Genomic DNA, 15,208 nt, shown 5'->3' with positions numbered 1-15,208 from the left:
CCCTGGGTCCGTTATTCAGTGGTGCCTGGTCTTTACTAGGATGAAGACCCAGGACACTAGCAAGCAGGGGATGCGGAGTATCATAGGATGCCATCGATAAATGAACAGTGACGGCAGCCTATGTTACTCCCCCCCAAAATAAACATGACTGAGCACACAAAATGGAGAATCTATGCATGTCCGTGCATGTGGGGGCAGGGCATCATGTCCATGACATCAGTCTCCATTTGGGGTGCCCCCCACCCAGTCCTTGCATGTTGGGGCAGGGCATGACATTCATGACATCGGTCTCCATTTGGGGGCGGGGGCACCGTGTTCTTGATGTAAATTTCCATTTTGGTTGCCCCCCTGTCCGTGCGTGTGGTGGTAGGGCATAACATTCATAATGTCAGTCTCTGTTTGGGGTGCCCCCACCCTGTCTGTGGACGTGGGGGCGGAGCACCACATTCATGACGTCACTTTCTCTTTGGGGTGTCCCCCACCCTTTCTGTGCATGAGCGGGTAGAGCATCACGTTCATGACATCAGTCTCTATTATTTGGGGTGCCCCCCCCGCCCCTTCCCCACATCCATGCATGTGGGGGCGGAGCATTGCGTTAATGACATCGGTTTCTATTTGGGGTGCCCCCCATCTGTGCATGTGGGGGTGGGGCATCATGTGGTTTCCTGTGGCACTGGCCACATTTATTTGCCTTTCTCTGCTGTCTGGTAAATGGCGCTGCAGCCGCTCGTCTGCCTGGACACCCCCCCACATGTGTAATTCATTCTAATTATAAGGAGCTGCTTTGTATTCACAGTTACGGCACCGGCCTTTCCTCCACACGTTTCCCCGGCAACGGGGTCGTCGTAATTGCCTGCTTATTATCGGGTTTTTGTGAAGCTAATTTGACTCAAAGGGAACCAACGGGGAGGGACCAGGCGGTGGAAACAGGACCCAGTCTAGCCAAATGCCCCCACCCCCGCTACTCTTCTTCTGCAGGAAATTACTTTGTGTGAGAGTGTGTATGTGTGGATTTTTATTTACCACATTGTGGGGACCAAATGTCCCTACAATGTGATAAAATGTTACTTAGCTTGTGGGGACATTTTTCAGATCCCCAGAATATAAAACTGAATTTTACTAAATTCTGTGAATGCCATCACAAAACTAAAAATGCCTAAAGTCTTGCATTTTGTTTGGTTACTTATGGTTAAGGTGAGGGCTGGGGAGGGGTTAAGGTTGTCATTGCTGGGATTAGGGTTTTTCCCATAGAGATTAATGGAGAATCTCCACAGAGATATGAATACAAATTTTTTACCGTTACTTATGATTAATGTTAGGACTGGGTAGGGGTTAAGATTGTCAGAGTTGGGATTAGGGTTATGTCCATAGAAATAAATGTCCCCATAAAGATATGAATACATGGGCTGTGCATGTGTGTGTTTCTGTGCCTGTCTGTCTCTGTGACTGTCTGTGTAATGCATGATGTTCTTCAGCAGCCTGTGCTGGATGGGATGTAGACCCTGTTCCCTCAGCTGTGCATGAAACAGCCTGGCAAAGCAAGTGACTCTGTTTTCGTTTGACACGTCCTTCTGGCAGGCGTGCTGTCCTGCCGCTCCGACGAGTTCATCTGCAACAACACGCTGTGCAAGCTACAAGTGTGGGTGTGTGATGGCGAGGACGACTGCGGGGACAACTCTGACGAGGACCCCAATCTGTGCGGTATGAGGGAGTCCATCTCTTCATCCGCCCCATCTACATGATGTGCATCACTGTGACTACAAAGGCTCTTTGGGGATTTACAATAAAACACGAGAGTGACTGATGTTACATGTTCACATACATCCATCTGCCCACCGCTGCAGCTTCACAGGAATAGATTAAAATATGTAACATAATTCATGTCTTGCTCAGATGTAATTGAAGAAAACATTGATGTGGTGTTTTTACTTTATTTTTCCGTCGCGTCTGCTTACTGACTTAACCACCCTTTTCCTGTAATTATGGGTTTCAGGTAAAAATCAAACATTGAGAACATGTCCTGTGAACCTCAGCAATTCTCACAAATGTCAGGAAACCTCTTCTTGAGGCACCATCCCCTGTAAAGGTCATTAAAAGCTTTCAGGGAGTCACAGACTTTAGTCACAGGGCAAACTGTCTGCTCCTGTCTGATTGGCAAGTGCAAAACTGCTTCCTGTTGTAGTCATACTTCTGTAAAGGCCGTGTTTCACCCCAGTGATTCGGACAGTGTCCTTACTGCCCAGCACTCCTCCTAAATGGATGCTCTGCCGGTGCTGCCTGCTGAGTCAATATACGAAAAATTCTGAATGTATTTAAAATTCCCTTAGCACAGTTTTTCTGTTACAAAGTAGTACAGTACAATTCAGTTACAATACAGTAAGAACATTTTTGCAATTTTCAGAAGTTGATAAAGCTCAGTCAGCTGGGTGCGTCTCTGTGAGCTTGATGTTATTCTGATACGCTCAGGATGACGCAGCAAGAGCAGCTGTACCTGGTTTGAGTTATGGTTAGCCCTGGTTAGCCCTGATGTAGCTGTCCTCCCTCACTCTCGCACCCTCAGCCAGGTTCCCCTGCCCACCGACGAGGCCTCACCGTTGCAGGAATGAACGCGTGTGCCTCCACACGGAGCAGCTGTGCAACGCTGTTGACGATTGCGGAGACAACTCGGATGAGGAGGAGTGTGGCGAGCAGCCCGGTGAGTGCCTTCTAGAGCATTCTAGAATCTTCCAGTGCTTTGCTCTTAGCTGAGCCCTATCAGCTGGTACACGTTTAAGTAAGTTCATCCCACATCATCTTCATTCGCAAAACAGCTGTCTCTCACCAAACGAGAAGTAGGCATTTGCAACCAGTTTGAAAAGCAAGCTTCTTTGGGCTCTTTTTCTGCTGTGAGCTGCTCTGTATTTACCTACTTGTGCTCCTGCTCCCCTCACACTATTGGTGCTCCTGCTCCCCTCACACTATTGGGATGCCTTCAACAGGGACACCCAGTGAGAGAGAGAGCTCTTCCTGTAGCACACTCCTGGCTTTACCGCCATTCACATTTAAAAGTGACTTTGAATCTGCAGACACATTTGCATGTTTATTCACCGCATACTCTCTGCTTTTATTCATCTACTCACACGTGGGGGGGGGGGGGGGGGGGCGCCTTTGAACACGTATAAACTCTCCATCTTGCTGAAACACACCCAGGTTTTGGCCCACTTTGTGCTGTCATGTCACATTACAAAATTGCTAGCCCGACATACTCCGATCAATCGGTGCCATCCATCATGAGCCTCGCAGGGGGGGACGGCGGCAGTCTGACAGCGACGGGGGGCCCTGCGTTTAACCACTTCTCTCTCTGTGCGTCTGCCGCATGCAGGCAGCGTGCCGGCCAGGCCCCGGCCTTGTGGGAAGGCTGAGTTTGCCTGTGGAGGGCGCCGCTGTATCCCCGCTGAGCTGCAGTGTGACCTCTTTGACGACTGTGCCGACGGAGGCTCCGATGAGGTTGGCTGCAAAACCTGTGAGTGTGACATCGGAGATCAGCCCGTCAAGTCTCCCGCCTACAGGGACGCGTAGTCTGAGACCGTGAGATGGCTTTCTTGGGGCCATGAGGGGTGTATGTTTTAATGGGTGTTCCTGCTGAGTTACCTGGGAGAGCACTTACCTCAGTGCAGACTGCCTGACAATGTTTAAGCCCCAAACAGGAAACCATGTTCGGAAAATCCAGGTGACTGTCCACTAGGGCACACATTGAGGTTTCCATCTCTTGGTCACTCTGCGCTGCCCTTCAGCACAGCCCCCTGGCCTGATCCATTCCGGTCGCCGTTAATTATCTGTAATATTTATCACCATTCAGCCATGTTCCCCTGCAGCGCTGCTTTGGCGGCTCCCTTGAAATGTACCTCATCCTTAAAGAAACGTCAAAAGTATCGGACTAATGGGGCTAATTAGGCAGCTGAGTGGGAGTTTGGGCAAAAAGCTTTCAGTCAGATGCCACTACCGGGAACGGAGCCTGGCACATGGACACAGCTTTAAAAACAGACCCTGAAGCCCCCCTGGGTGGGGGGGGGGGGGGTTCAGTCAGCAGGAGGTGAGGCGTGGGTTCAGTTCCCCGCTGTGCTGGCCAGGTCCCAGGAACACAAATTGGCACCAGGTGGGCGGGACAGCTGGACCGCCCCCCCCCCCCATCAGAAATCTGCTAGCCTGCACACCTTCTGGCTGTCCATGGGTGTCATGATGGAGAAAAGTCATCATTAATTGGGGTGATCTTTTAAGAATATACATTTTACTGTATCCCTGTTATATTAGTATCTCAAAAAGTTCTCCAGGTTTATCATGAAGGGAGTTTGGAGAAACAGAACCAATCAGAAAGTGTTGACAGGAAGCCTGCCTGTCTCTCTGTGAAATGAGGCATCAGGGAGGCATTTCTGTTTTGCATATTGATTTCCCTATGCAGCTTGTATACTGTGCTAGTCTGTTCCTTGGTCTGGATGAAAGCAGGGGATGGGACGATCTGAGCGATGGATGGGGCGGGGCATCACTGAGTGATGGGCACTTCATATACCCCACCCAGTTCATGGCGAGGACATATGCAGGAGCAGGGTGAACCCATGCGGGGAAGACGCCATCTGCAATCAGACGGAAAGCGGGGCTGTCTGCCACTGCAGACCAGGATTCCAGCGCAGCCACAACAGCAAACTGTGTGAAGGTAGGCCCTCTCAATGTTGTAGTAGAGCAGACAGAGTGAAGGTAGGCCCTCACTGCTTCATGGTATAGCATGCAACATGGAGGTAGGCCCTGTCTCAGTATTATGATAGAGCAGTCAGTGTGAATTTTAGCGCTCTCTCAGTATAATGGTAGAGCATTCAGTATGAAGGTAGGCCCTCTCTGTTTCATTGTAGAGCAGAAAGCATGAAGGTACGCCCTCTCACAGTGTCATGGTAGAGCAGACAGTGTGAAGGTAGACACTTTCTCAGTATTGGAAAGGGAGGGCAGGCACTGTGAAGGTAGTGCCTCTATCAGCATCATGGTAGAGTAGACGGTGTGAAGATAGACCCTCCCTCAATGTCATGGGTGGCCCCATCAATGTCCTGCTTTCATACTGCATTTGCTGCCCCCTCTCTCATTCAGACAGTGTGAAGGTAGGTCCCATCATATACCTACCAGCACACACTCTCTCTCTCTTTCTCTCTCTCTCTCTCTATCTTGGTAAGCCTCATCCACATCCCGCTTTCATACATCTGCCACTGCTTGCTCGCCCTCACTGTCTCTTCATCTCTCTTTCTTTCTCTTTCTCTCATGCTCAGACCAGCTCCAGCAGCCCTCCTGAACATGTTCAACATTTTATCACGGGGCATACAAATGCCCTTTCCCTTTCTCGATCCCTGGCCACTGACAGTCAGCTGTTTCTGGAAAGCCAGTGTTAAGATGGGAGGGGAGATAACACGCAACAGCGCAGCACAGCCTAGATTACGGTGTGGAAATCGAATCGCACCAGCATTTAGGCGCGTTTCCCCGTCATCCTCGCCGACATGTTCTCTGGAGACGACCTGCTTCATTTCCCAGGGAGATGTGTGAAACGTACTGTGTGAGATGTAGCCGGTGCATTTCATTACAATATGTGAGCTTTCACTGTGCGTCTGGAAAGGTGGAGTAATCCATACGGTAGCAGATGAAAGGAGTGTGAGTCAGTGAGGGACTGCGTTAAGCAGATCAGCCTTGCGGCTGTGCCACTTGATCATGAGCCAGAGGCCACCAAGCACCCTACTGGCCCCGATTTCACTCTTAGGGTTAACACAGGGTCAGCTGGGTGGAAGTGGGAGGCCAATATTGGAGTAGATGTGTTGCCTGAGGGTTTATTTCAGCCTTTTCACTGCCTTGCCCTTGCTCGTCTTAAAAGGGCTTCATCCCTCCATCCCTTCTGTGTATCTTTTATTTGGTTAAACCCTGCTCCCCTTTGGTTCTTTCTGAGTTTCAGACCTCTGCCCCAAAACCCACTGCACTTTATACTTTTTAGAATTTCAGTATCCCCTTGGCCCCCTTGTTCAATTCTTAAAGCATTTTTATCAGAAGGTATTAAATTATTTGTGTGCTAGGATATTTTGTGCTCATAGTAAATCACTTAATATTTTAATGGACTGCACACATGGTTGTGAACAACTTTATGTTTATGAAACATACAGAACTTGTCTGTTAATGCCATTTGGTCTGCAGTTAATTTGGCACTGTTACTTCTTAAGAAGTTTAATTAGGACCTTGCTGCTTGCAACTAATTTGCAGCCAGATAACAATAGCTGTAATTATAGGTCTGTTATTAGTCTCACAAGCTCACTCCATCTGCTTTTAGGCAATTTGCGAATTAGCAGTTTAGTCAGTCTATGAAAACCTCGACTTTGTGTGAAACTGTGACCTCTCAAGTTGACTCAGTGGTACAGGTGGAGTGACTCCTCAGCAAGAGACGATAATATGTGACATTTCTGATTTTTTTGAAAAAAAAAAAAAAACAGGAAGGAATCCCATGTGTAAACATTACTAGAGGCTGCATTCAAAGCGAAGGGGCAGCCTCGTTATATCAGAGAAAGCATCGCTGCCTTAATGTCTGCATCTGGCCAATCTGCACAAACTCGAGGGTCCTATTAGCGTGAGAGTGTCGGTAATCGCCATCGATGCCGGGGGAGAGCTTGCAGCTCTCTAATAGACAGTACAGGCACATCAAGCCTGCCCTCCCCCCGAGTAAGTAGAGCGCCTTTTGAAGCCTTTGAGGACTGAAATGCTGACGTCTTTCCTCTCCCCCCCCCCAGAAGTCAATGAGTGCCTTCACTTTGGAACATGCTCACACCATTGCATGAACACCAAAGGGTCCTTCAGGTGCACATGTGACCCCAATTTCAAAGACATTGATGGACACTGTCGAGCAAAAGGTAAAAGTCAATCCTCATGCATCTATTTTTGCTAGCTAATCAGCTCATGGTATCTACTCATAGTAAATGTAAGCTACAACGCTGTACTGCTAAAAAATGTACAGATCGGTAAATGCTGTGTATAGATAATGTTGTACCTTTACCTCAAAATCCATAAAAGGTTATTCATATTATATCACAAAATACAGATAAATTCAATACTGCTGTCATTCATGTATGTTTAATATTCAAATGTTACTGTTTTTTATATTAGAATGTGCAACATTTGTGTGTATTCTATATATATGTAATTATAGTTTATGTATATGCTATATATTTATGTATCATGTATGTCTTAAGTTTAAATTTCTATGAGCTATTATTGCTGATATTGTCTTGTGAATAGCTGGAAAACTGTCGTCTCGATTCGGAAATGGAATTTAGACAAACTTTCGTTTTTTTTGCATATTTAATGACTCAACGGGCAGGACCAGAAGATCACGTGCTCTACGTAGCTAATGACACTGAAATCCGAGGTTTTGTGTATCCGTTTAACCAGAGCCACGGACAACTAGCACGCATCGAGGACAATGCCCGGATAATTGGGATGGATGCTCTGTTTCAAGGAAACAAGTTTGTCTGGGCTACCCAGTTTAATCCGGGTGGAATTTTTTACAAAGACATCCTAGTCAGAAGTCAGTCTAAATCAAATAGCGGGATTATAGTAAGTATCCATAAGATCCTACCTGTTCTGTGGAAAGTAACAGCACTCTCTTGCCTAAGCCTCTCTCTCTGCTTATTTATAAAATATAATTCATTCTGCATGCCCTTGTTCTCTACTTTAATTAAAAACACCGTTGCAATGATTTGATGTAATGCCAACTTCTGTCTGACCAAAAGACACAACTCGATTTTCATTTGAGCATGATTGGTGCTGTCGAGTTACCCCAGAACATGGGTGTGTAAAGTTAATCTCTTAATCATAAATTCCAACCCACTGAGAAATGACCCCTGAATAAATATTTCACACTTACCCCTTAAAGTTGCTTTCATCCATTCAGCCTTTATAACATGAACAGAACCCTCCCTGATTGCTTTCTTAAAAAAAGATACCCTTCAGTGTGAAAGCACACGCATAAAAAACACAATTTCTTTTTATCAGTTGAGACCACGCTCATAGATAAAATTGGCCGCTGAGCTCCTAAACTGCCATTTGATTAGTCTGAATGAGTTTTTTTCTTGGCTCATTTACTTTCAGAACATCTTTAGCTACACATGGTTCATCTAGCCAATTAAAACAATCCAGGTGTTCCTCCATCTTACTTCATTCCAACACTGACCTTCTGCAAGGATACCAGGAGGGTTTCACAAAAGCGTTTTTCCATACTTAATAATGTTTACACAATTTGGAAGGGACTGTCCTTACTTAGTGTACCTTTGGCATTTAAGGAGCTTCAGTTCTCTTGTTCTCACTTGAACATGCTTAACTCTAGAGGTAAATTGTCACAATTGATCAGACAGGGAAGGTGAAAACTCCACCCCTGAGATACATCATGTCCCTGCAGAAGGGAAAATGAGGAAGACAGGTTGTTTGAAGGGTTATGCTGGTGTTATTTTAGACATGAAATCCATGAAATTGATTCAATTAGATGGGATGGCCACACATCAGTGACAAGATCCTGGTGAGTTGGTAAGATCACCCCCACACCAGGAGAAGGACCTCATCACAATTTTCAATCAATTCACACTCCTTACAGACTGTATTTTTCCACCTCTGGTATGAGGGTGTGTGTGTGAATGTGTTTGGCTCCTAGGTTGAATACTGTGCTTCAATTGTGTGTGGATGAGAGCGTGTGTGCGGTTTTTTTTTGGGCAATACCGCACAGCCAAACACTCTGGTATTTGATGGACCCCCGCAGTGCCCGGACTTCCGAAGGCCGAGGGACGTCTCGGCGGACTGGGTGACGGGGAATATTTACTGGACGGACCACTCGAGGATGCACTGGTTCAGCTACTACACGGCCCACTGGACGAGGCTCAGATACTCGATTAATGTGGGCCAGCTCAGTGGGCCCAACTGCACCCGTCTGATCACAGATATCGCCGGGGAACCCTACGCCATCGCTGTCAATCCCGTCCGAGGGTAAGGCATGGTATCCTCCTCTGTCTCTCAGGAAGGAGAGGTGGGGTCCTCAACCATGCAGCCTTTCGATAACTACCCAGGTTAAGCTGGATAGTGGGAAAGCGTAAACAACAAACAACAATAACATGTTTGAGAACGGACCAGGGGATGGCATGGTGATGGAGGTAACCCAAAGCGTTGCCTGTGAATTCCCATGAGGGACTCTCCTGCTGCAGTAGCCAGATATTTAACCTGAATTCACATACATGCCCTGAATTATTGCAGTAAAACATCTCATTCTAGAATCAGAATCCATAATCGCCAAGTACAAGAAGTAATTTGTTTTAATGCAGCTGGTAACAGGAGGTATACAATTCAACATAAAATCAAGTCAACTGTACAAAAAATGAATAGAATAAAAGTACAATAGAGGTAGAAATAGTAATAAAAATGGGCAAATAAGTAAAGGTATATTTTTACCTTTATGGACATATAAGGAAAGAGTCAGATGTAAGGTGCATGCAGTTTTTGGGTGTGTGCAGATAAGGTTATTAAGCCAATAAGAGTGTAAAATTCATACAATATAATTCATGAAATATAAGTTTATCTAAAACAAGATCATGACTAGGATTCAAACTAAATAAGAGCAGTGTGTTTGGTTTCTGGAGTTTTCCAAATAAGTAAGCCCTAGCAACCTGATTTGTACCAAGAGGTATGCTGTAACGTATCTGTATCACGCACCAGAGCTGGTCTAAACTGCTCACAATTGGCTCACGATGAGGATTCCCACCCCTGTAGCCCATCTCTTACAGGCAGCTTGATGCTTATCTCCCTGAAAACTTCAAGATCTGGCATCCTCAAGGCCTAATTAGTGTAATTAATAATGCGGAAGAATGACTTGTTTAAGACCGTGGGAAGGTGGGTGAGCAATTGAGAATTTGGCCACAGAAATTTCCAGAAAATAACGGCAACAGCATCAATGGTGGTATGCGAGCTCCAGCATGATGGCCATCTCCAAATCACACAGGATGATGTACTGGACCGTGATCGGCGACCACTCACACATCGAGGAGGCATCCATGGATGGATCCAAGCGCCGGATCCTGTTGGAGAAGAACTTGAGGAGGCCCACAGGTAAACAGGGGCGGAGGGAGGGAGGGACCTGCTCTTTCATTGGCCAGCCCAGAGACCAATGGGTCCTTGGTATTTGTCCTTGTTCTTTGCCATTCATCCCTCTCCTAGGCTTTGGCACTCTCATTGGCCGCCACCCAAATAGTTGAGGACACCTTCATTAGAAGCATTCACTCATATAATGGTGACAGCCTGGGACAATGAGGGCTTTCACCCTCCGGGAGGCTAGATGCGCTCAGACTATAGATTTCCCTTTAAGGCACTCTGCCGCATCTCGCCTGCTTATTTGCAGGAGGATTATGTGCCTTAGTGATCACAAATGTGATCAGTAGAAAACAAACAGATTTAATTATCAAGGGCTCATGTTGGATTTACGGTTATTTACTAAAACAGAGCCTTTCTTAATGATGTGCGCTCGTCAGAAGCCCCAGATCCACGTTGCCCTCACAAAGACTGAACGCTTCTGCTCATAATGCCACTGGGCCACAGTGCGTGGTAGGGCGAGGGTGAGAGAGGAAGAGGGTGACCCCGGGCAAGGCTCAGCCTGAGATGTTATCAGAACGCAGCGGTTGGGGGTTCTGTCCTGCCATCGCCCTTCCTGGCTTCAAACGTTTGAAGCACTGAGCCATTTTCTTCAGGGCTGGAGGAACGTAATCTCAAAGTTCACTCAGGCCCACCTCAGCTGGGAGGGAGAAAATAAAGCCATCGATTTTTCGTTTTTTTCCTTTCTTTTTGTAAGAATTTTTTTACACACGCTTTTTGGAGAAATAAGTGTGCTCTGCCTTCCCACAGGCCTAGCCATCGATTACTTCAACCAGCGTCTGTACTGGGCCGACGCCGAGCTGTCCGTTATCGGCAGTGTGCGCTTCGACGGCTCTGACGCCCTGGTGGCTATTGGCGGGCGTCACGGTAAGCGGGCAGATCGGCAGGCAGGTGCCACATGCGGGGGTGTCTGTGCAAAAGACCCCTGTTCTCGATTGTGGATGGGGTAGATTTTAATGAATGTATTAAGTTACATAAAGGCAGCTCTTAACTTTCATAAAACCGACTTAAATATATGTGACACTTTGAGCTTACAGAGCAGAAACGCAGAAAGGCTATGTACGCGTCTAGGAAAATTTAGACTTAATCTAGTCTAATTCATTTATTGAATATGTTCTTTAGTACATATTACTATTATATTTTATATCTGTTTTTTGCTATGTCGTGTTTTGTATGGTATGGGAAGGTAAATTTAACGCATAAAATTTGACTTAAGTAAAGTTTTATGGAACGGATTACTGATGTCAGTCCAGAACTGCTTGTAATATCCTCAGTCTAGACTTTCAAGTGAAGTTTGATCTGTGCCTGTCAATAACAGTGAAATGACATCTAGCAAAGACCTTCATGTGTCCACAATCTGATGTTCCTCAACTCCTTCCCAGGTATAGCCCAGCCTTACAGGATCGACATCTTCGAGGACTACATCTATGGGACCAGCCTGAGAAACGATGTCTTCAGGGTCCATAAATATGGAAGACGCCCTGTGCAGCACCTCAGCTTGGGTGTGGAGAAGGCCTCAAGCATCCTCGTCTTTCATCGATTCAAGCAGCAGCACGGTACAACTGGGTTCTGTCAGCGAAATGTATTTACCCAGAGAGGAAAAATGACGCAAAGTAACCAGCCATTCAGAAGGGTTTTGTTTGAACCACTATGCCTCAAGGCTTTTGGTCATGAGTAAATCTGTAGCTTTTAACTCAAAGCACGTTGGTCAAATGAGAGGGGAAGAGGCAGTGCTTGAAGCTACAAAAGCCAAAAGCTAGCTGTGTTGGACTGTGAAAAATACTGAAAATAAAGGTAATTCTGAGCTTCAAGAGCACGCACTTTTTCTGGTGGTACTGGAAACCACTAAGATAGTGTCACCAGGTAACTTTTTGTCTGCCCATATAGCATCGTGACAGAATCGCAACCTCACTGCTTCTGTTACCCAAAGTGCACTGCAGAGCTTAGCCAGCAAACTCCTCCCTTTTCCATGCCTTGCGAGCTATAAATCATCCGAAAAGAACTAGCTGTATTCTGTTGCCATTTCCACCCTGCAGGGGGTACTAGTGCTGCCAGAGCCTCTGGTCAACCATCCATGGTGTGTGGGTCCCGAGTCAGCCAATCTGAATTATTCTTCTCTCCCTTTTCAACCCTCTGTCTCCCTCTCTTCCTCTCTCTATCTCTGTCTCTCTCTCCCCCTTCCTCCTCACTACATAATGACCGGGGGGGGGGGGGGCTTTCTTTTGCTCTTGGTGCCATCGCTCAGTGCTCTGCTGGTTAGCGCGTTATGGCTAATAGGCGGCCGTGAGGCAGCCAGCGTGAGACAGGAGGCCATTCACGGTGGGGAGCCAACTGATTCCCCCTCGTGCCTCTGGATGGGTGTCTTCAGCCGAACAAGGCCCTCTCTGATTTCCCGGTCTGCTAATGAGGGAATCCAACACAACTTTCTCTTGGCTCTTACCAGACTGGCAAAAAATGTTGTCAGATTGTAAGAAAATTATTTTTTTAAAAATTACCCAGAAGTAGACAGAGCTAAAAGCCTTCAACAAACTCCTGGTACTGGGGGGAGGTCAGGAAACCTTATGTGCCTGCTTGCATGAAAGTGCGTGTCCCCCCCAGGGGCGTTATGTAAGCTCTTATCATTGTCTCCGGATCCTTTTGTTGTTTTTTCCCTGTTTAATTTTTTTCTTCTTTGTGACTTTGCTGTGACTTAACAGCTCCTCCTAGTGCTCCCGCAGAATAAGACTCCTTTTCTTTCCCCCGATACTGCTAGATAAGACAGTATTTAATCAGTTACGCCCACGATGGCTGTTAATTAAAGCCAAACCACGCAAAGATTACTGCCGAATTTGACAGTGGGTCCTTCAGAGTTAAAAATGGAGCCTATGAAGAGAGAGAGCGCCCTTCCACAGCATGGTACCTCCACATCATTCCCTGGTGTCTAAGAACCCTTATAGAAAATCGATCTTGGTCTGTCTGGTTAGTGGGTGTCATCTTCGGTGTTGTGGATGAGGTGAAATGATTTTCATCCATGAAATGACTCTATCTCCTTCAGAGGGAGGTTAAGCAAAGGCCAGAACCAGGCATGACTACCCCAGATGGGGGTGTGTGTGTTATCGTGTACATCAAGCATCAGAGTGGTCTTTGTATCCCCCCACATCAGTGTCAAACCCATGTCTGAGCATGAGCTGCGACTTCCTGTGCTTGCTGTCCCCGACCGGCGCGACCTGCTCCTGCCCCGAGGGGAAGGCTGTCATTAATGGGTCCTGCGGTGACACTGATGTCTCAGGTACTGGGCCTGGGGGGTGTCGTCACGGAGAAATGAGATGTATGGAGATGCGGGACAGGCGTGGCCTAAACTGCTCATATACAATTGTGTTCACAGTCACAATGTGTGGATTACAACTCACTTTGAGTAAAAACCCAAGCTGGGGCTGCAGGTTGAACTGTGGTAGAGGTCCTGCCATAATGCCCCATACGGAGGCACTTAATCGGAGTGGGAAGTCACTTTGGATAAAAAGCGTCCACTTAGCAGTAAAATGGAAATGTGGGACATTAAATTCTCCTCGGTGTATCGGCTTTCTTCATGGGTATCAGGGCTTGAAGGCTTATTTATCATTTTTAAATCTAAAATTTACGCTAAATTTTTTTTTCCGACAATTGCTTCTGTTTTCTCCACAAGATAACGCGAGGGATGCCTTTGATAAATTATGGGATGAATCCCATCAGTAATCTCAGATGAAAGCGTCCCTGTCGAGCTTTTGTAAAAAAAAAGGCTGTAATGTGGATTTGACGGATAGAGTGGGCAGCCAATGAGACGCAGCTTTATGTTGCAGGTGAGCTCTGCAGGCCAGCTTGCGAGAACGGGGGACGGTGCCTGACCAACGAGAAGGGCGTGTCCCGCTGCTACTGCTGGCCGAGCTTCTCTGGGGAGCGATGTGAGGTCAACCACTGCAAGGACTTCTGCCTCAATGGAGGCACCTGCATTGGCTCCCCCCTAGGTAAGGCCCCCAGATTGGCTCCGCCTCTTTAGCACCACCCTGTGGCTGTGTTTGGCAACATTCAATATTAAATAAACATGTTCCTTATTTAGGAGATGCTGAAACAGCCCTAACACCCATTTTCTCACAAAGCATCCAGGGCCAGCCAGGTCCAGACAGCTGCTCTGGGAAGCTGCCTTCTAAACAGAGATTGATAGTCAATCCCATTTTGTCCTGAGTGTCAGCATTCACTGCCATCTTCTGCCACATCACAGATGAACGGTCTTATTGAAAATAAAGTTTCCCGCCAGCGAGCATGGTCAAGCTACTTGCCTTTTCTCATTGCATAGTGGAAACTGCTCTCAGCAGCAGATTGACAGTGGGCATTAATGCCTGACACGTGCTTCCCAAATAGGTCATTGTCCCTTTAGGAACCCCCCCCCCCCCCAGTCCCGACGGTGTGAGGCGACTCTACTACCCACTGAGACACTTGTCTGTTGAATCATATCAGCTCTGTATTTTCACAGCCTCATTTTAAGTAAAAATGCATTTAACCTTTATTTCACCTTGGGTCTCTTGGGCACAGTTCAAGTGTTTGTCAGCAAGGTTATTGTGATTTATCAAGTTAAAGTAGCTGTAGTACACTGCAGTGCTGTTTATGCTGAAGTAATGTAATTATATAACCAAACATCCATGTAACAAGTGAATTGCGTTAAATAATAAGCCTTGTAACTCTACAAATAGCCCTACTGCTGTGTCCTTGGGCGAGGTACTACTTCCTGGTAAACAATGTGCAGGAGCCTGCTTTTTTGTGTGAGAAGCAGAGAGGAGATATGGGTTAACCTGCACAAATTGAGGAACCCAGCTTGCTCTTGCCCCCCATGGCCTTTGGCAGGGTGTCGGCTGATCATGAGCCACCCCCAGGCCCTCTCGAAGCCAAGGCGTATCCGTGGTGAGCCAGTGTAGTGGAGCTAGCCTTGTACCACGGCCTGGAGGCTGGCCAGGATGATGCAAATGGTGCGCAGAGTCGGACCAGCACAGGCTGGCGGGTGGGAGGGCATACCGAAGACCTC

At 46.9% G+C, this 15,208-nt stretch overlaps 1 protein-coding gene across 9 annotated transcripts in view; it reads left to right on the top strand.

Annotated features, from left to right (window-relative positions):
• Positions 1 to 15,208, top strand: part of LOC111856674 (low-density lipoprotein receptor-related protein 1B-like) — a 276,774-nt gene that overhangs the window by 251,168 nt on the left and 10,398 nt on the right. For 7 of the 9 annotated variants that reach the window (XM_072717420.1, XM_023836816.2, XM_023836817.2 and 4 more), the window contains 12 exons: positions 1,579 to 1,701; positions 2,561 to 2,695; positions 3,362 to 3,502; positions 4,556 to 4,690; positions 6,783 to 6,902; positions 7,370 to 7,605; positions 8,801 to 9,024; positions 10,031 to 10,137; positions 10,927 to 11,043; positions 11,559 to 11,732; positions 13,319 to 13,444; positions 13,992 to 14,156. In XM_072717420.1, coding sequence (XP_072573521.1) covers positions 1,579 to 1,701; positions 2,561 to 2,695; positions 3,362 to 3,502; positions 4,556 to 4,690; positions 6,783 to 6,902; positions 7,370 to 7,605; positions 8,801 to 9,024; positions 10,031 to 10,137; positions 10,927 to 11,043; positions 11,559 to 11,732; positions 13,319 to 13,444; positions 13,992 to 14,156 — 1,803 coding nt within the window. Of the gene's footprint in view, positions 1 to 1,578; positions 1,702 to 2,560; positions 2,696 to 3,361; positions 3,503 to 4,555; positions 4,691 to 6,782; positions 6,903 to 7,369; positions 7,606 to 8,800; positions 9,025 to 10,030; positions 10,138 to 10,926; positions 11,044 to 11,558; positions 11,733 to 13,318; positions 13,445 to 13,978; positions 14,157 to 15,208 lie in introns of those variants that run through there. The other 2 variants (XM_072717431.1, XR_011993593.1) reach the window with 2 other exon arrangements.

Source organism: Paramormyrops kingsleyae, chromosome 1 (assembly GCF_048594095.1).
Source record: "Paramormyrops kingsleyae isolate MSU_618 chromosome 1, PKINGS_0.4, whole genome shotgun sequence".
NCBI lineage: Eukaryota > Metazoa > Chordata > Actinopteri > Osteoglossiformes > Mormyridae > Paramormyrops > Paramormyrops kingsleyae.
The sequence above is the reverse complement of the archived record's forward strand: the minus strand, read 5'-3'. Positions and strand labels throughout refer to the sequence as shown.